General features: G+C 30.9%; 2 protein-coding genes across 7 annotated transcripts in view; one reads left to right on the top strand and one right to left on the bottom strand.

Annotated features, from left to right (window-relative positions):
- The window catches only part of LOC143222649 (ras-related protein Rac1-like), a 42635-nt gene extending 38108 nt beyond the window's left edge, over positions 1 to 4527 (top strand). For both annotated transcript variants that reach the window (XM_076449424.1, XM_076449423.1), the window contains exon 5: positions 582 to 4527. In XM_076449424.1, the coding sequence (XP_076305539.1) occupies positions 582 to 872 (291 nt within the window). In that variant the 3' untranslated portion in view covers positions 873 to 4527. The remainder of the gene's footprint in view (positions 1 to 581) is intronic.
- A 567-nt stretch (positions 4528 to 5094) lies between these two features.
- Positions 5095 to 17605, bottom strand: part of LOC143222648 (rho GTPase-activating protein 44-like) — a 76687-nt gene continuing 64176 nt past the window's right edge. For all 5 annotated transcript variants that reach the window (XM_076449419.1, XM_076449418.1, XM_076449417.1 and 2 more), the window contains 3 exons: positions 16505 to 16584; positions 15356 to 15455; positions 5095 to 11677 (listed from right to left, as the gene is read on the bottom strand). In XM_076449419.1, the coding sequence (XP_076305534.1) occupies positions 10399 to 11677; positions 15356 to 15455; positions 16505 to 16584 (1459 nt within the window). In that variant the 3' untranslated portion in view covers positions 5095 to 10398. The remainder of the gene's footprint in view (positions 11678 to 15355; positions 15456 to 16504; positions 16585 to 17605) is intronic.

The raw sequence follows: 17605 nt of genomic DNA, 5'->3' as shown, positions 1-17605 counted from the left end.
TTACATCTAATATGTAGAGCAGATTTCTTTCTTTTTATGTAAGTGGTTCTATGTTGTTCTTGACTGATTGTAAATCTGTGTTATGGTTGTTTTTTATGCCTTTTTCTTAATATATGAGGTGAAAACATGTCAAAATGTTGGCTTTAAATGTTATGAATCAAGAATGTTTTTGTTTTTCAGTTTCCTCAATCACTTTGAACAGTTAACTGCTTATCTCATAAAAAAATCAGTTTTTTGTTTTGATACCACGTGGAATTTTATTTATCTTTATAATAACACAGTAACGAGCACAATTTAGAATGTATTAAATTAGTAAGTGTCATAAAACAAAGACAGATGAGTATGTACCAGTACCATGAAAATTAAATAATGTACCCAGAATATCTTTTATAGTTAAATATGGCCTTACACAATCTTCTTTGTTATAAATATAAATAATTTTAGAAAAGGGAAATACCACCGAGTTTTTCTAGTGCAGTAGTTAGTAAATGAGTTGATATATATTTATAATGTAACTAACAAAGGTAGTGACCATAATTAGTGAACTTTATGTAAACTTTTTATATGTCTATCTCTGTTAGTGGTATCCTGAAGTGAGTCATCACTGTCCCAACACTCCTATTATCCTAGTGGGTACCAAGTTAGACTTGAGGGAAGATAAGGAGACCATTGACAAACTGAAAGATCGCAAGCTGGCTCCAATCACTTACCCGCAGGGTTTGGCAATGGCCAAAGAGATTGGAGCCGTGAAATACCTTGAATGTTCAGCACTGACGCAGAAAGGATTAAAAAACGTATTTGATGAAGCCATTAGGGCCGTGCTTTGTCCCCAACCTAAGCCAAAGAAAAAGAAGCCTTGCTCTCTGCTCTAAAATTTCAGATACACCACAGTGTTAAATTTTATCATTCTTTTGTATTGATTTACTGTACGGGTTAGTCCCAGCTCTGAAATTGGTGGATGTATTTTTTTCCTGTTTTTATAAATGATACTAACTACACACACTGTGATGATACTGTGTTTGTCTAATAGGGCTTTTTTAAATGAGAAAGAAGCAGTTAGCCGATAGAAGTAGAATACTGAAACTGATATTTCTGATATTTAATATTTCTTAACAAGATTGAAATAAAGTATCAGGTATTAAAAGCTTGGTGTGATCATTTCTATCCCAGTGAGCTGTACTTAACTAAAGGCTTCAGCTTAGAGAAAAACTGCACAGTGGTCTATTTGTGTATCAGCCTAGTTAAGAAAAAAGAAACTGGTTATTGAAAAATACATACATACATATATAATTGTGATTACAAATTTCTTTCAGTTTTCTTTTTTGAATACAAAAATCTTAAAACTGTTGAACAAAATGTAATATATATATATATCAGTGCCTTGTTTGTTTTTCATGTAAATTAAGACAATTTGAAAATTTAAAGTCAGTTATTAATTCCACTAACTGGTTGAATATTTTGAGATGATTTATTTAGTTAGTAGTTTTAGTAATAAACAGCTTTTAATCAATAACCATTATTAATTTCAAAATAATTTATGCAGGATAGTGAAGCATATCTGTAGAGATCATCTGTAGGTATGTTAGTTGGTGTATTCTATTTATTTTGAAAAGTGACCATTTTGATGCTAAAGTAAGTCTGATATAAAAAATTAATGATTTGCAATCTAAAATATGAAGGAATAGTGGTCACATGAAGGTCACAAAGAGTGACCATTTGATCTTTAACTAGACTGTTTACATAAGAAGCAGTGTATGATTATGTAATACTTTGATAACTTTGTTTCAGATTTGAACAAAATGTTAAAAAAAGAAAGAATGCAATGTGTGCGTGTTTGTGTGTATATATAATATTTTACTACTGACCATATTGCTGACGATAATATATAAACAAGCTGTGATGCATTGTAATACTACATCCATACATTATGTGATAACATGCAATGTTTTGCAGTGTGCATGTATGGTAATAGGGGTGCTGGCAGCAGGTTTACTCTTATGGAAACCATAACTCAATATTATTTTAATTAATAGACAGCAGTGGTATCATAACAAAATTTGGTAACTCTACTCCAAAGCTTATAGTGAACCTTTACATTTCTAAAATAAAAATTTCACTGTGTATGTTTGCTGTCCATTGTTACTTGCAGTATAAGTGGCAGCAGACATGCCTAAAAAATAAGCAACAGTGTGATACAAAATTACAAGCATTTGGTGGCATCAAGGAAAGGAAATTACTTTTGTTATGTACTTCTGTATAAAGATTGTGTGTTATGGTTTGTAGGTTTATTAAGTTCATAATGGTGTATGTAGTATTTGGTTTGCAGTTAACCAACACAACACACAAATTAGCAAGGACTAGCCACATTACCATCCCATGCTTTAAAATTAACCTGATGATGGCAATACTTAATTATCAGGTTATATTAACAGTTAATAACATTGTTCAATAACAAAATATTCAACAGAAGCTTAAGAAAAACTTCTTACTGATTACATTATTGATGGACAAGTACCTCACCAATTTTAATGCCCTAATGTAAAACATCATGTACTGTATGACTGTTACACCATCAACACATTATCTATTATTATTTGTTTCCCTCCTGCCCTTTGGGTGTATTTTAATACTTAGGTCTGTGACTATTAAGACAAATCTCTGAATATTGTAATGTACTGGTTAAAATGACTTATCTTGGACTAACCGTGGGAACAAATATGAAATGTGGCAAAAAAGACAGAGCAGCTACAGGTGTGAGCCTGCTGTCTTGTATAATTTAATAGGCCACTGAGAGTAGCCATGGATGTAAGTCTGTTTTGTTTAATTTAATGGGCCACTGAGGTGAGCTCATACATATTTATCAGAGTCTGACTTTCTGATAATATGGCATGTTAATAAGTGTGAAATCCATATTCTAGGATATGGTGGATATAAATAGGTCTACAAAAAGCCCATATCACTAAAACTTTGGCATTATAAAAATAAAATGTTCTGTTTTAGACTGTCACGTTTACCTCAACTGATCAAATAACTGTAGCCATGAGTAAATATCACCTTGCAAAGGTATTGAATACTGACAGTGTAATAAGGGTGACCTCTACAGATGTGGTTGCTATACTGTAAATGCTTCAGGTTAGAAATTTATATATATACATATACATATTTTTTGTTACAGTTTGTGTGTGGAAATTATTTTCGTGTGCCTAGATCTGTTTAATGTTATTCTACAATGTAGAAGCTTTTCATTCAGTAACATAGTTTTGGACATAATTAAATACGATATAATGGGAATTAGTATATTGTTAGAAAATATTAAAAGCTTAAAGAAGAGATTTCCTTGTACACAGAACCATACTTTTGGAAAATGTACATGCACAACTCTTAATATTACAAAATGTTTAATATTGTTTGCATGATTTGTAATAGTAACAGTAAGAAATTGTATAAGTCTGTTAGAGAGAAGTATATAGTATTTTGATTTTATGATCCAATAATAAGAGGATTTAGGCATCTGGTGATCAAACAACTATAGATTAATGTCTGTTGGTAATATGTATTTACCAAAAGATGTTGGGTGCATACATTTAAGAAGAAAATAGTTCAAGAAGAACAGTAAACCTACTGTAGAAAAAAACTTGAATCATATAATTTCATTTTTTTTAAATGTTATGTATATTATTTAGCATCCCTTGTTAAACAATCTGTATTGTTCAAATTTGTATGTAAGTTGGTGTGGGCTAGTTCGTTCTTCACCTAAAGGTTATTAATTATGCAGTCATATGTGTGGGTTCAAATGTTTAATTTTGATGCCTTGTAATAAAGAAAACTGAATGTTAGATTTGAATTAATACACATTAACAAAATGTGATGGTTAGTGTGTGTCAAAAATGAAAAAATAACAGTTCTTAATAATACAAATATTGTGTAGTCGTTTTGCTAAATGATTTAATCAATGAAATTGTCTTCCTTTTTTCCAGTCCTACCTTAGAATGCTACCATACAGTCCTTGTATGATTGTACACGATATTATCTTTAACATTATAATGATGAGAATAAAGGAATACTTGGTTTAAAGCTAATTTCATATATTCCTTTTTATACTATCACTGGACAATGGATTTACAGATGTTTCAGAACTTGCATGTCTGAGTAGAAAATGTATGAAAAACCTTATACATAAGGGAAAGAACTATGTTTTGGAAAAACTAGGGCCAGAATTAAATTCATGTTTCCACAATCAAGCTTATTTTAATTATTGCATGTGTCTTATTTCAATTATTGGTAGATTAAGTTTATAAGTGTCTATTTGTAGTTAAACTGTTGTTTGGCATCTTTTTTAGAGATGCTCAATTTTTTTCTAGTAATTATTGACAGTTTAATATGTGAAAGAAAAGTTGACTAGATCATGATGTATTTAGTGTACAAAAGTTTCCTAATTAAAAGTTCTAACTAGTATAATACTTTTAACTTTGGGATGGTAGGTTTTGTTTAGTTTATTAAATAAGCTTTTTCCCAAGTCAAAAAAAATTGTGTGAAATTTATTCATACTTCTTTTTATAGCTGCAACAAACTATATATAAAAACAGACAAAAATTGTTATCCTTATCTTGGATGTTGAGTTTCTATGGCTTTGTACAACAAATAGTCAATTGTTATACAGTTAAAATCAAGAATGTATTTCATTCATAAACAGCAGTTGAGCATATTGCAATACTTTTGGAGATTTCTCATGTTAAAGTTTGTGTCACTAAGTCCAGTCATGCTCTATCTGATGCAGTGTACAGGCTAGTGGTTTCATAATACCTCTTTCATTAAAGGATTATCCACTTTTTGGAAATTATTAATCTCCATATAACTAGATCTTCATGCTCTGAATATTTCATATTGGAAATTACTGTTATAATGATCAATTATTGGTGGCATCACACTCCATACAAAATAGACAGTGTCAAAAAATAGTTGTTTCATGCTGTTTCACTATATCTTTGTGGCTGAGGTTGGCATGTTGATCTGACATTATTTTAATATACTCAACTCAACTCAATAATATACTCAATATAGTAAATGGAAAGTTCAACAACTAAACTTCTCTTCAAGGTTTGCTTAATAAGCTTTATTGTTAAAGTGGATATTACAAGTACAATAGTAAATAGTTTTTGTGAGTTCCTCAAATTTCTCACTGACTTGAACAGCGGGTCTTGTTTACGAATACTATACAAAAGTATAGAAGAGGAGAAGCAAAGGTGGCTCAACTTTGTTTCAGGTTATTTCTTTTCTGTTTCACTACATTCATGAACATGTGCATATCTCCATAACTTATCAAATTATTTTCACTTAATTCAAAAGAACCTTAATTCTAATATCTAAATTAAAAATTAAACACTAAGTGAATTCAATTCTGTTAAGAAAAAATTCAGATTGGACAGCTGGAGAATATCACTACTATTCTTTTAAATCTAATTCATCCACTACATTTACACTTAACATTGCACAAAGTTATGTAATTGTTGTGATGAACAATGGTCATGAAACAGTTTCATACTATGCTCACAATAAGACAAAAAACAGCAAAAGAACACCTGCAGTTTAAATGTAAACAGGAATAATTTTAAAACTCTAATATACATTTTTATTGCTCTGTGCACATCTTTTAAAATCTTTAAAAAATGGGAGAAGTAATATTTTAAAAAGTAACTTAAATTTTTTCCTCTATCATGATCTTAAACCATTTAAAGGATTTTACTGACTTAAGAATTACATATCTAAGATTTTCTGCAAATAAAAATATTCCAACAGAATACGTTTTTATTATTATGTTAGGTGGCTTTTGTGTTCAACCAAACGCAATCATAGTAAATAAACTCTAACATTCATTTTATCTTAAAAAGTAATGACTTTCTGGAGAAATATATCCTCCTTAAATATTAACAATATTTTAAAATTTATATTATCAATTTAAAAAACAAATGAATTTCATGTGCTATTAAAATATACTAATAAGGAACTTGTAATTTCAGTGTATTCAAAACCATAAGTAAAATAACTAACTGAACAACATTTAAAATTTTCAAATACTGAAAAATAAGATTCAACAAAGTTCTTCATACATTTATGTTGAATAACCTGTTGAGCTACTACATTATTGATGATTAATCTTTCAAAACACAGTGAATAACAGAGATTTAATAAGAGTTTCTTAACTAAACTTAAAGTATAAAGTCCAATTGTTAAATGTGGAAACCAAAAACATTTGGTAAGAGCAAGAAAGGCTAATCTTAAAATAAAAGCAAAAGACCCAAAATATCAAACTGACAAAGTGTGAAGTACTAAAAAGTGATGACACAAAACGTAAAGCAGCAGTAGATCTACAACCAGAAGTTTGTTATAATATGTGAATATGAGGTATTAAGCTCCATCTATCTTCATGATGTGCTAAAAACATGTGGCTCAACACATGCAAGGGTTTATCAATTTTTTTTTTAATACTGTCATGCAGTTTGAAATATAAATACAAATTATTTATGATGATGGTTGCATCAAGAAACAAACAATTTTTATTTTATGGAAACTTAAACGATAAGGTATTATGTGGTTGAATATGTTAACTCTGGAATAATATATATAATGTTATAATTTGAGAAATAAATCTTTTGGCCAAAGAATGACATACTGAAACACACATACACAAATTTAATAATATTAAATGTTAATGTTAGTTTCTCCATCACAGCAGTGGGTGCAATCAAATGGAGAAATACATGAGTTACTCTCACAGCAGTTATAAAACACAATATGAATACATCAGTCATTTAAAATATGAGATAATACTATACACTTACGATGGAAAAACTGTATAGAATGGTAACTGTTCTCTCTGTATAAATATGTGCATGTTTAAGAAGCAAGTGGGTGCAAAATAATAAAGAAATGACACTTGCAGACTAACATTAATATTGAAGGGTAACTAAACTTCTTATTTTACCCTTCCATAAATATTACAATATCTTTAGTCAGTATGCATCTTCACAGTATAGAATGATTACCCACTGAACCAGACTTTATCTTATAATTTTTGTTTCTAATACCACATTATTGTGACACAGAATATGATAACTAATAATCCTTGTTTTAAAGTTTTAAGAAATGTACCAGTAGAAAAATAAAACTAACCACGATCTTCTAAAGCATGAAGAAATATGGTGACATACACTTTAAAAGTAAATAAACTAAAATAACTGTTTTACATTATTAAGAAATCTGATGGTAAAAAAAGCATGGCTTAAAACTAACAGAATTTATATTGTAATTACTAACATTCCAAAAATTTCTTCATATATTTTAAATTTTGTTCTTTGTGTATTACTCATTAGTCCCAATAGTATGGTTTTACTTTTATGCAAACTCTTAAATTTATCCATTGTGAATAGTATGATTTGTTTGAGGAAAGACATCAGCAGCTACCAAAAATTTAAAAACGTTAAAGTTCAAACTTGACTATAATGGACATAGCATGAGCATAAGTATCTATGTATGTAACCAAAACTACAAAAAAGTCCTTAAACATCAACATATTGATGCAGAGATGAAATGTTGATTGTTTAAAGACTTTTCTGTATTCTCATAGCCTGTTTCAAACCTATAAGAAGAGAATCAAAAACAACCATTCAAGAAGGGAAGACCAAAGAAGAGCAAGCAAGATGACAAAAGGAATGAAGGGCTCAAGAATATCTCACACAAAAAGATGACATGCTGCCAAAAATGTTGCAACATGTGAAGATGAAAATGTTCAATATTTTACAATTAGGTATGAACACTACAATTAGTAATCACTAGCACAAACAGTTGTCAGTAGGACAACATTTTCACTAGTATTCTTAACTCCACTAATGTTTATGAGATTCTAAGAATGAAAGTACACATAGTATTTAACATTGAAATAAAAGGGACATGTTCCATTATGCCTTTTTAATAAAATTTATAAAAAAATTGCAGGACCATGCTAATTACTGAAAAAAAGTAAAAAACAAAAATTGCATCAAAAGTTTGTAATAATCTCAAAACTAACTTATCTACACATTCATGCATGTGAGTCTACAGGGGATTTTTTTTAAAACTAATGACTAGTATAGTACCAGAAGAAACAACTTGAATCTGTTCAATATTTTCACAAGGTGCAAGAAAAAATCCATAATTTTTATTTCAAGGAATATTAGTTTTTGCATTTATGATATATTTAAATTTTTTAAAAGCAATACTATTCAAAAATATGGCAACTTTTAACCATTTTACATGTAAATCAGGTTGTAAAAAAGGTTCAAAATTTGCCACTAAGTTTGCTTGCTTAGAATACTTATTCCCATGAAATCCCTTCAACTTAATACTGTAAAAGGTTTAGATAAATATTTCAAGTTCTGCATGTGTGAACATAATTATTGCTATTTCACATATACCAATTAACAAAAGGGTATTACATGTACTATCCTTATAATGATTTGATGTGCATCTAGAGGTAATGAAAATAGCTATGTTTATAATAATATTACTGGGCATACTAGCACTCTTGGATGATATATGAAAATTTGTCTAAAAATTTAGTTATAATTAAATGCAATACAAATTATTCATTCTCTTTAAAAAAAACAAAGAAGAAGATATACATTATTATTCAATCAGACACAACCAAATCTGAGGTTTTTGTTTGATGTTACTAATTTATAAAGCTTATTCCAAATATCATTAAATGAATACTCAAATTTAGAAACTAAACAGAAAAAAAAAAGGAACTCCATTATTCTATTGATAAGACTGTCTATTAGAGAACAGTCACCAAGCTAGACCATAGCTACAAAAATTATTTTCATTTTGTATTATCTAAACACAGATACAAATTATGACAAACAAAACTTCAACACTTCTAAACTAACTTATAGCAAGAATACCTAAAAATTACTTTGACAGCACAAAAACAACAGTTTTGTAATCTCTTGTTTAACAAATACAAAAATAAAAGAATTCGTTTTGACAACCACAGTTATCTTTAACATAAAACATCTTTGTGAAACAATCCCAAACATTTGATATCATAATGTTTTATTTGTCTGGGTAGAAATATATAATTTAGAGTAAAAAAATACTTTTTTTTGGCACAATGAAATACATCTCTCTTATTAGTTACAGGTGACTAGTTCTGGTAACACTATCTCTGATGATAATAGTAGTTACAGAAACTAGTTGGCTGTGATTAATAATAAAGATTTTGTGTGTGTTAATACCAAATAATAGTAATAAAATGACCCTATAACTATGTTGGAAACCTCAACTGTGTGTTAATAATGAACCTTATGCTCAAAGGTTTCATATTATAGTTTAATTTCTATTAAAGTTAAAAAGATTTTAGAGAGGAAACCAGGCTAACTAATTTTCATATTTAACTAATAATTTATATATTTCTATAATTCTTTTCAACCATATTATGCTATTAAAAACCAAAAATTGGCAAGTTTTTGCTAGTACTGAAAATAAAGTACACTTAAAAACTTACTTTACCAGTTACATACAGCCATTAATAATTTATTTAAGAGTTACACCAGATGGTCAGAACAATGGAACACACACACAAAATACTGATGTTAAATTCCACAATGTATACACATTGAATTTGAATAGTGTGAAAAGAATGTTACATTTGGAAAAACGACAAAATTTTCTTGATAAATAATATAAAATATATGAAATAATAAGTGAACTTAGCTAGTGTTTGACAGTACATTTAAATGCCGTTGAAACAAATCTATTAGCTATACCTTATGCTTTACACTTGTATTTGATACAGAAATGGTTTTATGGCTTATCAAATCACCTGATGTTCTGTTTTCACGCTATAATATCAAGTAATGAGATGCACGCTGTTTCTGCTTTCCACATTTAAATTATTAATATTATTTTCCTTTTCACTTCACTTTTATTGATGGCATGAAAATGTTTTCATTGGCACTTTTACATATAAATGTAAGCATAAAAGGCTGAAATTATCAAAATATTATCTGAATTTTCCATACTTAGTAATTTCTACATTCCTGACTGTGGTTTTATATTTTATATTAACATATCATTATAAATGACATGTTTTATGTGTTGTGACTAACTGAATCAAATACATTTACTAACAACAATGTAAAACAATTATTTCCTATCAAACTTTAGATGAAATAATAACTTTCTTTATATATTCTTTTTTTCTTAAAAAAAAAGACTAGAATATTGAAACTATTTATAAGGCACCAAAACAAATAGTGTTATATTAAAATAACTATGAACAAATATATATTTTGTTTAGATGCTGTAACATTCTAGTAGCTCAATAACTTTGGTAACAATTTAATACTACAAAAACTTATCTTACACATGGTTATCTTCAGTAACACCACTAACTCTTGGTCTAAGAGGTAGTGGAGGTGGCAGCTGGGGATGAATTGGTTGGCTATTTATGGTGTTCAAATAGAATGGTTCAGTAATGGTACCCAATCCTCCAACCTGGATTACTGTACAATACTGTTTGTCACAAGGATGTTTAACAGATAATTCTGAATCTAACTGAATGCTGAGAGGGGCAATAGTTCTAGGAGGACGCTCTGGAGGTTGATCTTTCTGAGACAGACATGCACAAGCCTTTGTTTCTTCAAAACTTTCACTGGAAGACTCATTGGCTAAATCATTATCCTTGTGGCCAGTTTCAACAGGAAATGGAATGGTGCGAGGAGGCCTCTCAGGTGGTGTTTCAATAGACTGAAAAGTTAGAAAGTTCCATTTATCCTGTTTGACTGAACATCCTAACCCAAAGGTTGAGAAACTTTGTGGGCTTTTTTTGCCATTTCCTGAACTTTGTTTACAAATAAATTCAGACTCATCATTACTTGATTCTTCTGTACCTTCCCCCCCACCACCTGATACAACTATAGGTTCTAACACACTCAAGTTCTTTGTTTCAGTATCTGGAACAGGTAACTTAAAACTGGAAGATTCTATTGTTCCCTCAATACTTCCAGGTAAAACAAATTCTTTAACAGTTTCAAATGATTCAACTGGCTTCAACAATACATTAGATTTGCTGGGTATTTGTGGAGGGGGAACAGATGGTCTTTCAACTGAACTTGCATGGTTTCTCACAGGAATACCAGGAGGAGGAACATTTGGTTTCTCAATGTGACTACTTAATTTTGAAAAACGAGGAGCAGTAGGTGGTCTTTCTCCCCTTTTTTTCACATTCTTACGATCTAAAGAATTAGTAGAATATAAATACTTGTTTGGTTTTTCTGTGTGCTCATGTTTTTCAGGTTTCACCACAGGAAATTTTTCCTGATAAACACCTGTTAGATTTTCATGGGATTGCAAGATGGTGAGTTGATTTGGTTTTTCTGAAGTTTTGATCACACTGTGGGGAAGAGCTGATGACTGCTCATCAATTTTATCACATTTAGAATGTTTCTCAGATGAATCAGATACCCCTAAATTAACAGAGGAATTTTCCTCACAGTTATCAGAAGAAAAGCTTTGTGAAAGTGACTTTTCTGATATTCTAGGCTTGTCTTTTGACTGATCACCAGGGGCTGGAGGTGCTTGCTTTTTGCCTGGACGATGTACAGGCTTTGGGCTGTTACCAACAGGACTTGCAGTCAAACTGTGAATAAACATACTTATTAGATATTAGCAAAAGGAATGTACTGTCTTAAACTTGAAATTACATTAAAAAATAATATATTCTGAGTGATACTTGATTTGAATTTCTGTTCCTTATTCTCCTAACATGTACCTTAATTATATGTATACATATTAATGAATATAAGTATAAAGCATTTTCAATGAAGCACCTTACATATATTTTTCAATATATGTAAACATATTAATGAATATAAGTATAAAGCATTTTCAATGAAGCACCTTACATATATTTTTCAATATATGTAAACATATTAATGAATATAAGTATAAAGCATTTTCAATTACAGGTAACATTTAATGGCAATTTTCAGTATTTTCTAATTATCTAAATGTGTTACCATTATTACCCAAAAGCAAATTACCTTTACTAGCCACCAAACTAGGCCTGATGGTTATAAAACTTTGCATGCGTTAGAAATTCTTTAACGTTCAAAGAATCATGTGACACAAAAATCTTCAAATAGTTTAATATTAACAGGCTGAAGTTTCACCAAATTACCACAAAACAGCATCACAGAAGCTTTAAGGTAGGAAGGAAGAGTTTGAAAAAACAGATTTGTCAGATTAAACTGAACAAATACTAGTTACCTGTGATAAAATTAAACTAAAACATTCATGAATAATAAAAGGACATCCTCCTGAAGGAGGAGTTTAGCTTAAGGGGAAAAAACAATAACACTTCTCAGAAACAGTCAATGATGAGACCTTTTTTACTTTAAGCTGGATAACAATTTTAAAGTTATAAGAAACTCACTGCATCACTGAAGAAATTAAAGTGACTGCAAGTTGTCAAAACATTTAATTCAAATAAAACTGAATAAAATGTGTAATTCATTTCAAATTTATTGCCCTATTGTACAGACAAAGTGTGCCAATAACAAATGGCTATGGGGAAAAAAAAGGAGGCGGTAGAGAAAATAAAAGTAGTGATTAAAGAAAGTCTTAAAATAAAGTCTTCAGCTGTAACAAAGCTAAAAGAAATATTATAAAATGGAAAACAGTTGCTGGACTTCAACAAAGTGGTCGGCTATATGTATGTGATGTTTAGAAACTAAAAGATCTGATCCATTTTAAGTATGTGAATAAGTTTCATAGAAGTTGAAGCAAATATACTTTATGATAAATAGACCATTACTTTAGTCTGTGAACAATTATTAATATATTATTTAGAAAACATTGGATTTCAAAAAATCAGGATTTTAAATTAATAAGCAAGTTGATGAAAAGGTGCTTCAGACATTGTTCGGTCAAACAAAATTTATAAAAGACCTTGTTTGAGAAAGAAAAAGTTCTTTATGTCTTTATGAGCATAAATACTCTATGTTTTGAAAGACTGACCTTAAGAAATGCTTAAAAGCAACTAAAATTTAAGAAAACATTTTGTCATTTGTCTAGAAGTGGCAACTACAGCTTTATAATTATTTTGACTTTAGAAAATACTTTTCTGTAGCTAAGCACAAAACCACACAATGGAATACGTGTTCACACCACAAGTATTGAAACTTGTTAGTGCTATAATTCCAGACATACTGCTAAGCTACTGGATGGCTTAGAGAAAAGAAATTTTTCAATTTTATCAACTATTTTTAATATTTAAAATGTAAAAAAACCAAAAACCTTTGTAGTTATGATGCTGATAAAGGAGAAGCTGAAAAAATATATCCAGTTGGTTTGATTCCACTGAATGTTTGCTTAAAGTTTCATATGCTAGTTTCCCAGTTATTGTTGGACTCCTTAGAAGCTTTTGTTTTTTTAGACTAAATTACCAGATGATTGTAGACAATTGGTGGATTCTAAGAAAACAAACTGTTACTGACAATTTCCTTAGAAAACTTAAACAATGCTTTCAAGAAACAATGCAATAAAATAAAATATTAAAATTATCACATTTTTTTTACATATTTGTAAGTAAACCAAGTCCCATTATCTCACAATACAGCAGTCAACATCTGACAGGGATCATGTTTTATACTGAGTATATGTCAAACAGCTACCACAAATGGTATGTATAGATGGAACATTTTGGGAAGAAAACCACCTGTTTAAGTCATTTTTACACTTTATTAAATTATGTAACATTTAACTTGGATAATGGTGCACCCTTTAGTACAATTTTAAAATGAAAAAAATTCTAAATCAATAGTTATTGAAAGAAGAGTCCAATACACAGCCAAGATGACTTTAATCGTGTGTGTGTGTGACCATCTCCAGCATTAATTACTGCTACACAACATCTGTATATGCTCCTAATTAGATTAGCCAAATGGTGTTGCAGAATTTGTTGCCATTCTTCAATAAGAGCAGCTTCCAGGTCCTGAAACATTCTTGGTGGGACTTGATGAGCTTATAGCCTTGTCTGTAGCTGTTCCAAGATGTGCTCTGTTGGGTTGAGATCAGGAGACCTAGCTGGCCACTCCATCTTCAGAATACTCTTAGCTTCCAGAAAGGCAGTCACTGCTATTGCATGTTATGGACGTGTATTGTCATCCATAAGTAGGAAGTGTGATCATATTGTATCTGTATATAGATGAACAATGGGTGCAAGGGTCTCATCTCTGTATCTCAGGTTGGTAAGACTTTCATTTCAGATTATTATAAGATTGGTACGACCTGCAATTGAGAAGCCTCCCCGCACCATGACTGAGCCTCCTTCAAAGTGATTATGTTCTGTGATACTCTGAGACAAATAGTGCTTCACCAGTGTGTCTCCATACTCTCCTGTGTCTGTCGAGAAAGTCAACACAGTCGTGAGACTTGCCAGTGAAAAGTACAGCCCTCCACTGTTGTACAGTCCACCCCTCCTGTGTTCTCTAGCCCACTGTAGTCCTGCTTGCCTGTCCTGTCAGCTTATAGGAACATGAACAGTATGATGTCTAGTTCTCAACAGAGCTTCATAAAGGCAGTTGCACACTATATGAGTAGACATTTGGACTCCTATGGCACCTTGGACGGAGTTACAGAGGTTAACAGCTACAGCAAAGAGATTCCTGGGAGCCTGGATGGTTAAGTAGCAGTCTTGATGTGTAGTTGTTAGTCTTTTTCTTCTTCCACTGTGTCTTATATTGACTCTGCCAAACCATATGAACCTGTTCCAGGTCTTAGACACCATACTTTGGGATGTGTCAAGAGCAGCAGCAACCTTGCATTGAGTCATGATTCCCTGCAGCATCCCAACAGCCCTGTTAAGTTCTGCAGGGGAAAGATGATGCCTACGATCTAAATGTGACATTATTTTCTGAACTGAATAATCTCAGTCAGAACAAGTTTATACAGTGAAGTTGTGAAGTCCTTAATTTGAGATCACTGAACATTACATGATAAACATGGTCCAAAAACAAAGCTAGGATCCAATCAAAGTCATCGAGGCAGAAAGTTTGCACTTAGTAAACAATAACCAGATGATGGACTTCCTAGCTATGCCTTTTTTAGAACTGACCTTTATTAACATTAGTGTACCTATTATGTAAAAATAATGATCCCTAGCAAATGTTGACTACTGTTTTTTTACTACAAAGAGCAAATACACTGTATGTATGCTGTGTATAAAATAACTGCAATTACTGCTTTTAGTTTTGAAGTAAACAAAACTGAAATTTTTTTTTAAACTTTAATTATTTCAACTTATTCAGACACATACCTCTCAGGATAACTTCCTCCTTGTTCTAGTTCATAGTCTTTAGCAATGCCTAAACAACCCGATTGATCCAGGTTCGAAGTTGATACATAAAAGTCAGACTCTGAAAATTGAAAATAAATTAATCTCTTTAACAGCTTTTAAAATTAAAATCTCTTTAATAAGATAAACATAATTTCAGGAAAAACACTCAAACAGCTGATTGTTAATACTCTACTACTGATTAAACCTTTCTGAATATTTGCTATAGCTACCAATCAATTTTAGTCACAACATGGGGAGCTCCCAGTAAAGAGACAGCTGATTTGAAAAAATAATTTTCTTTCCTTTCTATTGGTTGAACAAACAGTTTACCAGAAACTTTTATTTTTAGAGTATTAAAAATAAATGTTGTCCCAGAGGCAAATGAATGCTCATAGGGTCAGTCCAATGTGAAAAGAAATACTAACTACAATTCTAAATTTTTTTTGTGTATCTACATAAAATGCAATAAACTTTTAGTTAAACATAGAAGTCTGTTGTTATAAAAGTATCTGTTTTTAAGATATGTCTGCAAATTTACAACTAAGATAGACTCAGACTCAAACAAATCTGAGTGCAAGGTGATGTAAATGTGAAGAATAAGATATGTTTGTTTATAGCAAATGCATAACCTCAAGAACCTCCAAAGTGTATGTATAGATTTTTTTTTCAGTATCCAAGTATATTTTATCTGGTATTCACTTTCTCCCACCACTGACTGTCACTAAATCAACAATGTAGAATATAATAAATAGTTGATAATCAAATACATCAAACCATGTTGAATAGCACTCTGTAAAGAGTTGTGGCATTTTGACCCACACCCATAGGGTTAAGCACAATATAACATCTCATTAGTTACAGAATTTGACAAAAAAGAAAAAAAGAATAACTATTTTGATTACTGAAATAAATAACAAAAACATTTTACCAAAGATAGAAGTTTTCAGTATAATTATTTCCATTCAATTTTTTTAACATTTGTTCACTATATTCTTTATAAAATAAAGTGAATTTTGTGGTTATAAATGATTTATAATACTGAATACATATTTTGAAATATTTGCTTTTTTTTTTTTTATATATAGTCTCATCAAGAGTTAAAAACATTAAAAGGTTTGTTTCACATACCTCCAGGGAAAAAATGATCAGCATGAGTCACTAAATACTCCACAATGATACTGTGAAAGTTGGCAACTGACATATTCATACTATAATAATAATAATAACAACAAAATGTTAGCAAAATACACACAGTTTAATACAATATTTTTTAATCTGAAATTGTATTTCTGATAGATACCTCTACACACAGAAAGCTATCTTCTTTATGCACTTGTGTACGAGATATGCACGCCACTTGCCTTGAGGCAACTTCCACCTAATTTCACGAGTTTTAATGTGAACTGCATTGGCATGAAATGATTAATCATGAGAAAATAGCCCTCCACAAACAGGAGGAAAATAGCCTCCATGTATAGAAACTCCTCCTTTGCTCTTGTTCTATTTTCTTTCTTTGACACAGAAAATAAAGAACAGATGTACTGAAAGTGGAGGTTGGGTAAGAATGTGAAATACATTTTTAGGTTAGGAAAAATTTAACTTCCAAGATTTTAACTCACATTTGTACACAGAAAAGCTAGAATCCCATGATGAATTGGTAGAGGGCACCAGCACAAAATGTACCTAAATGAACTCCTTCCAGAAACAATTTGAAGGGGAAGCTCATACAGTGTGACACCCAATAGCAGGGGCTGCCACAGGAACATATCCATAGAAGACTACATCCTGTTTCACCAGGGTATACTCTCTGTGCAGAATATTCATAGAGGAAGGGGTAAATGACCCTCATACGTCACAGAGACAGAAAGAATAAGAAAATGACCATCTCAACACTTGCACATAAAATGTCAATGAGCCAGTATGTGTAATGTGGTTGGAGCATGTTCAAACCACACCTTATGTGCTCACATCCTCTGCTGAAAAGATTCCAACTGCAGAAGGAGGACACTTTATTTATGCTTTATGGTTCTGCAGAGGGTGGGATCACCTTAACTACTGAATAGCCCCTGGCTGCAGAAGGAGAGCAAATTTGTTATGTATTTTGATTTTGTATCATGTGCATGTGCTTACCTCAGCTCCACTAAACACTCTATAGGAAATATTACAGCTGCAGGAAGAAACCACTTTAGTTGCAGAGTATGGTATTAAAAGGTGACTTGCACTATACTG

Source organism: Tachypleus tridentatus, chromosome 8 (genome assembly GCF_004210375.1).
Source record: "Tachypleus tridentatus isolate NWPU-2018 chromosome 8, ASM421037v1, whole genome shotgun sequence".
NCBI classification, from domain to species: domain Eukaryota; kingdom Metazoa; phylum Arthropoda; class Merostomata; order Xiphosura; family Limulidae; genus Tachypleus; species Tachypleus tridentatus.
This window is presented reverse-complemented; position numbering and strand designations above follow the sequence as displayed.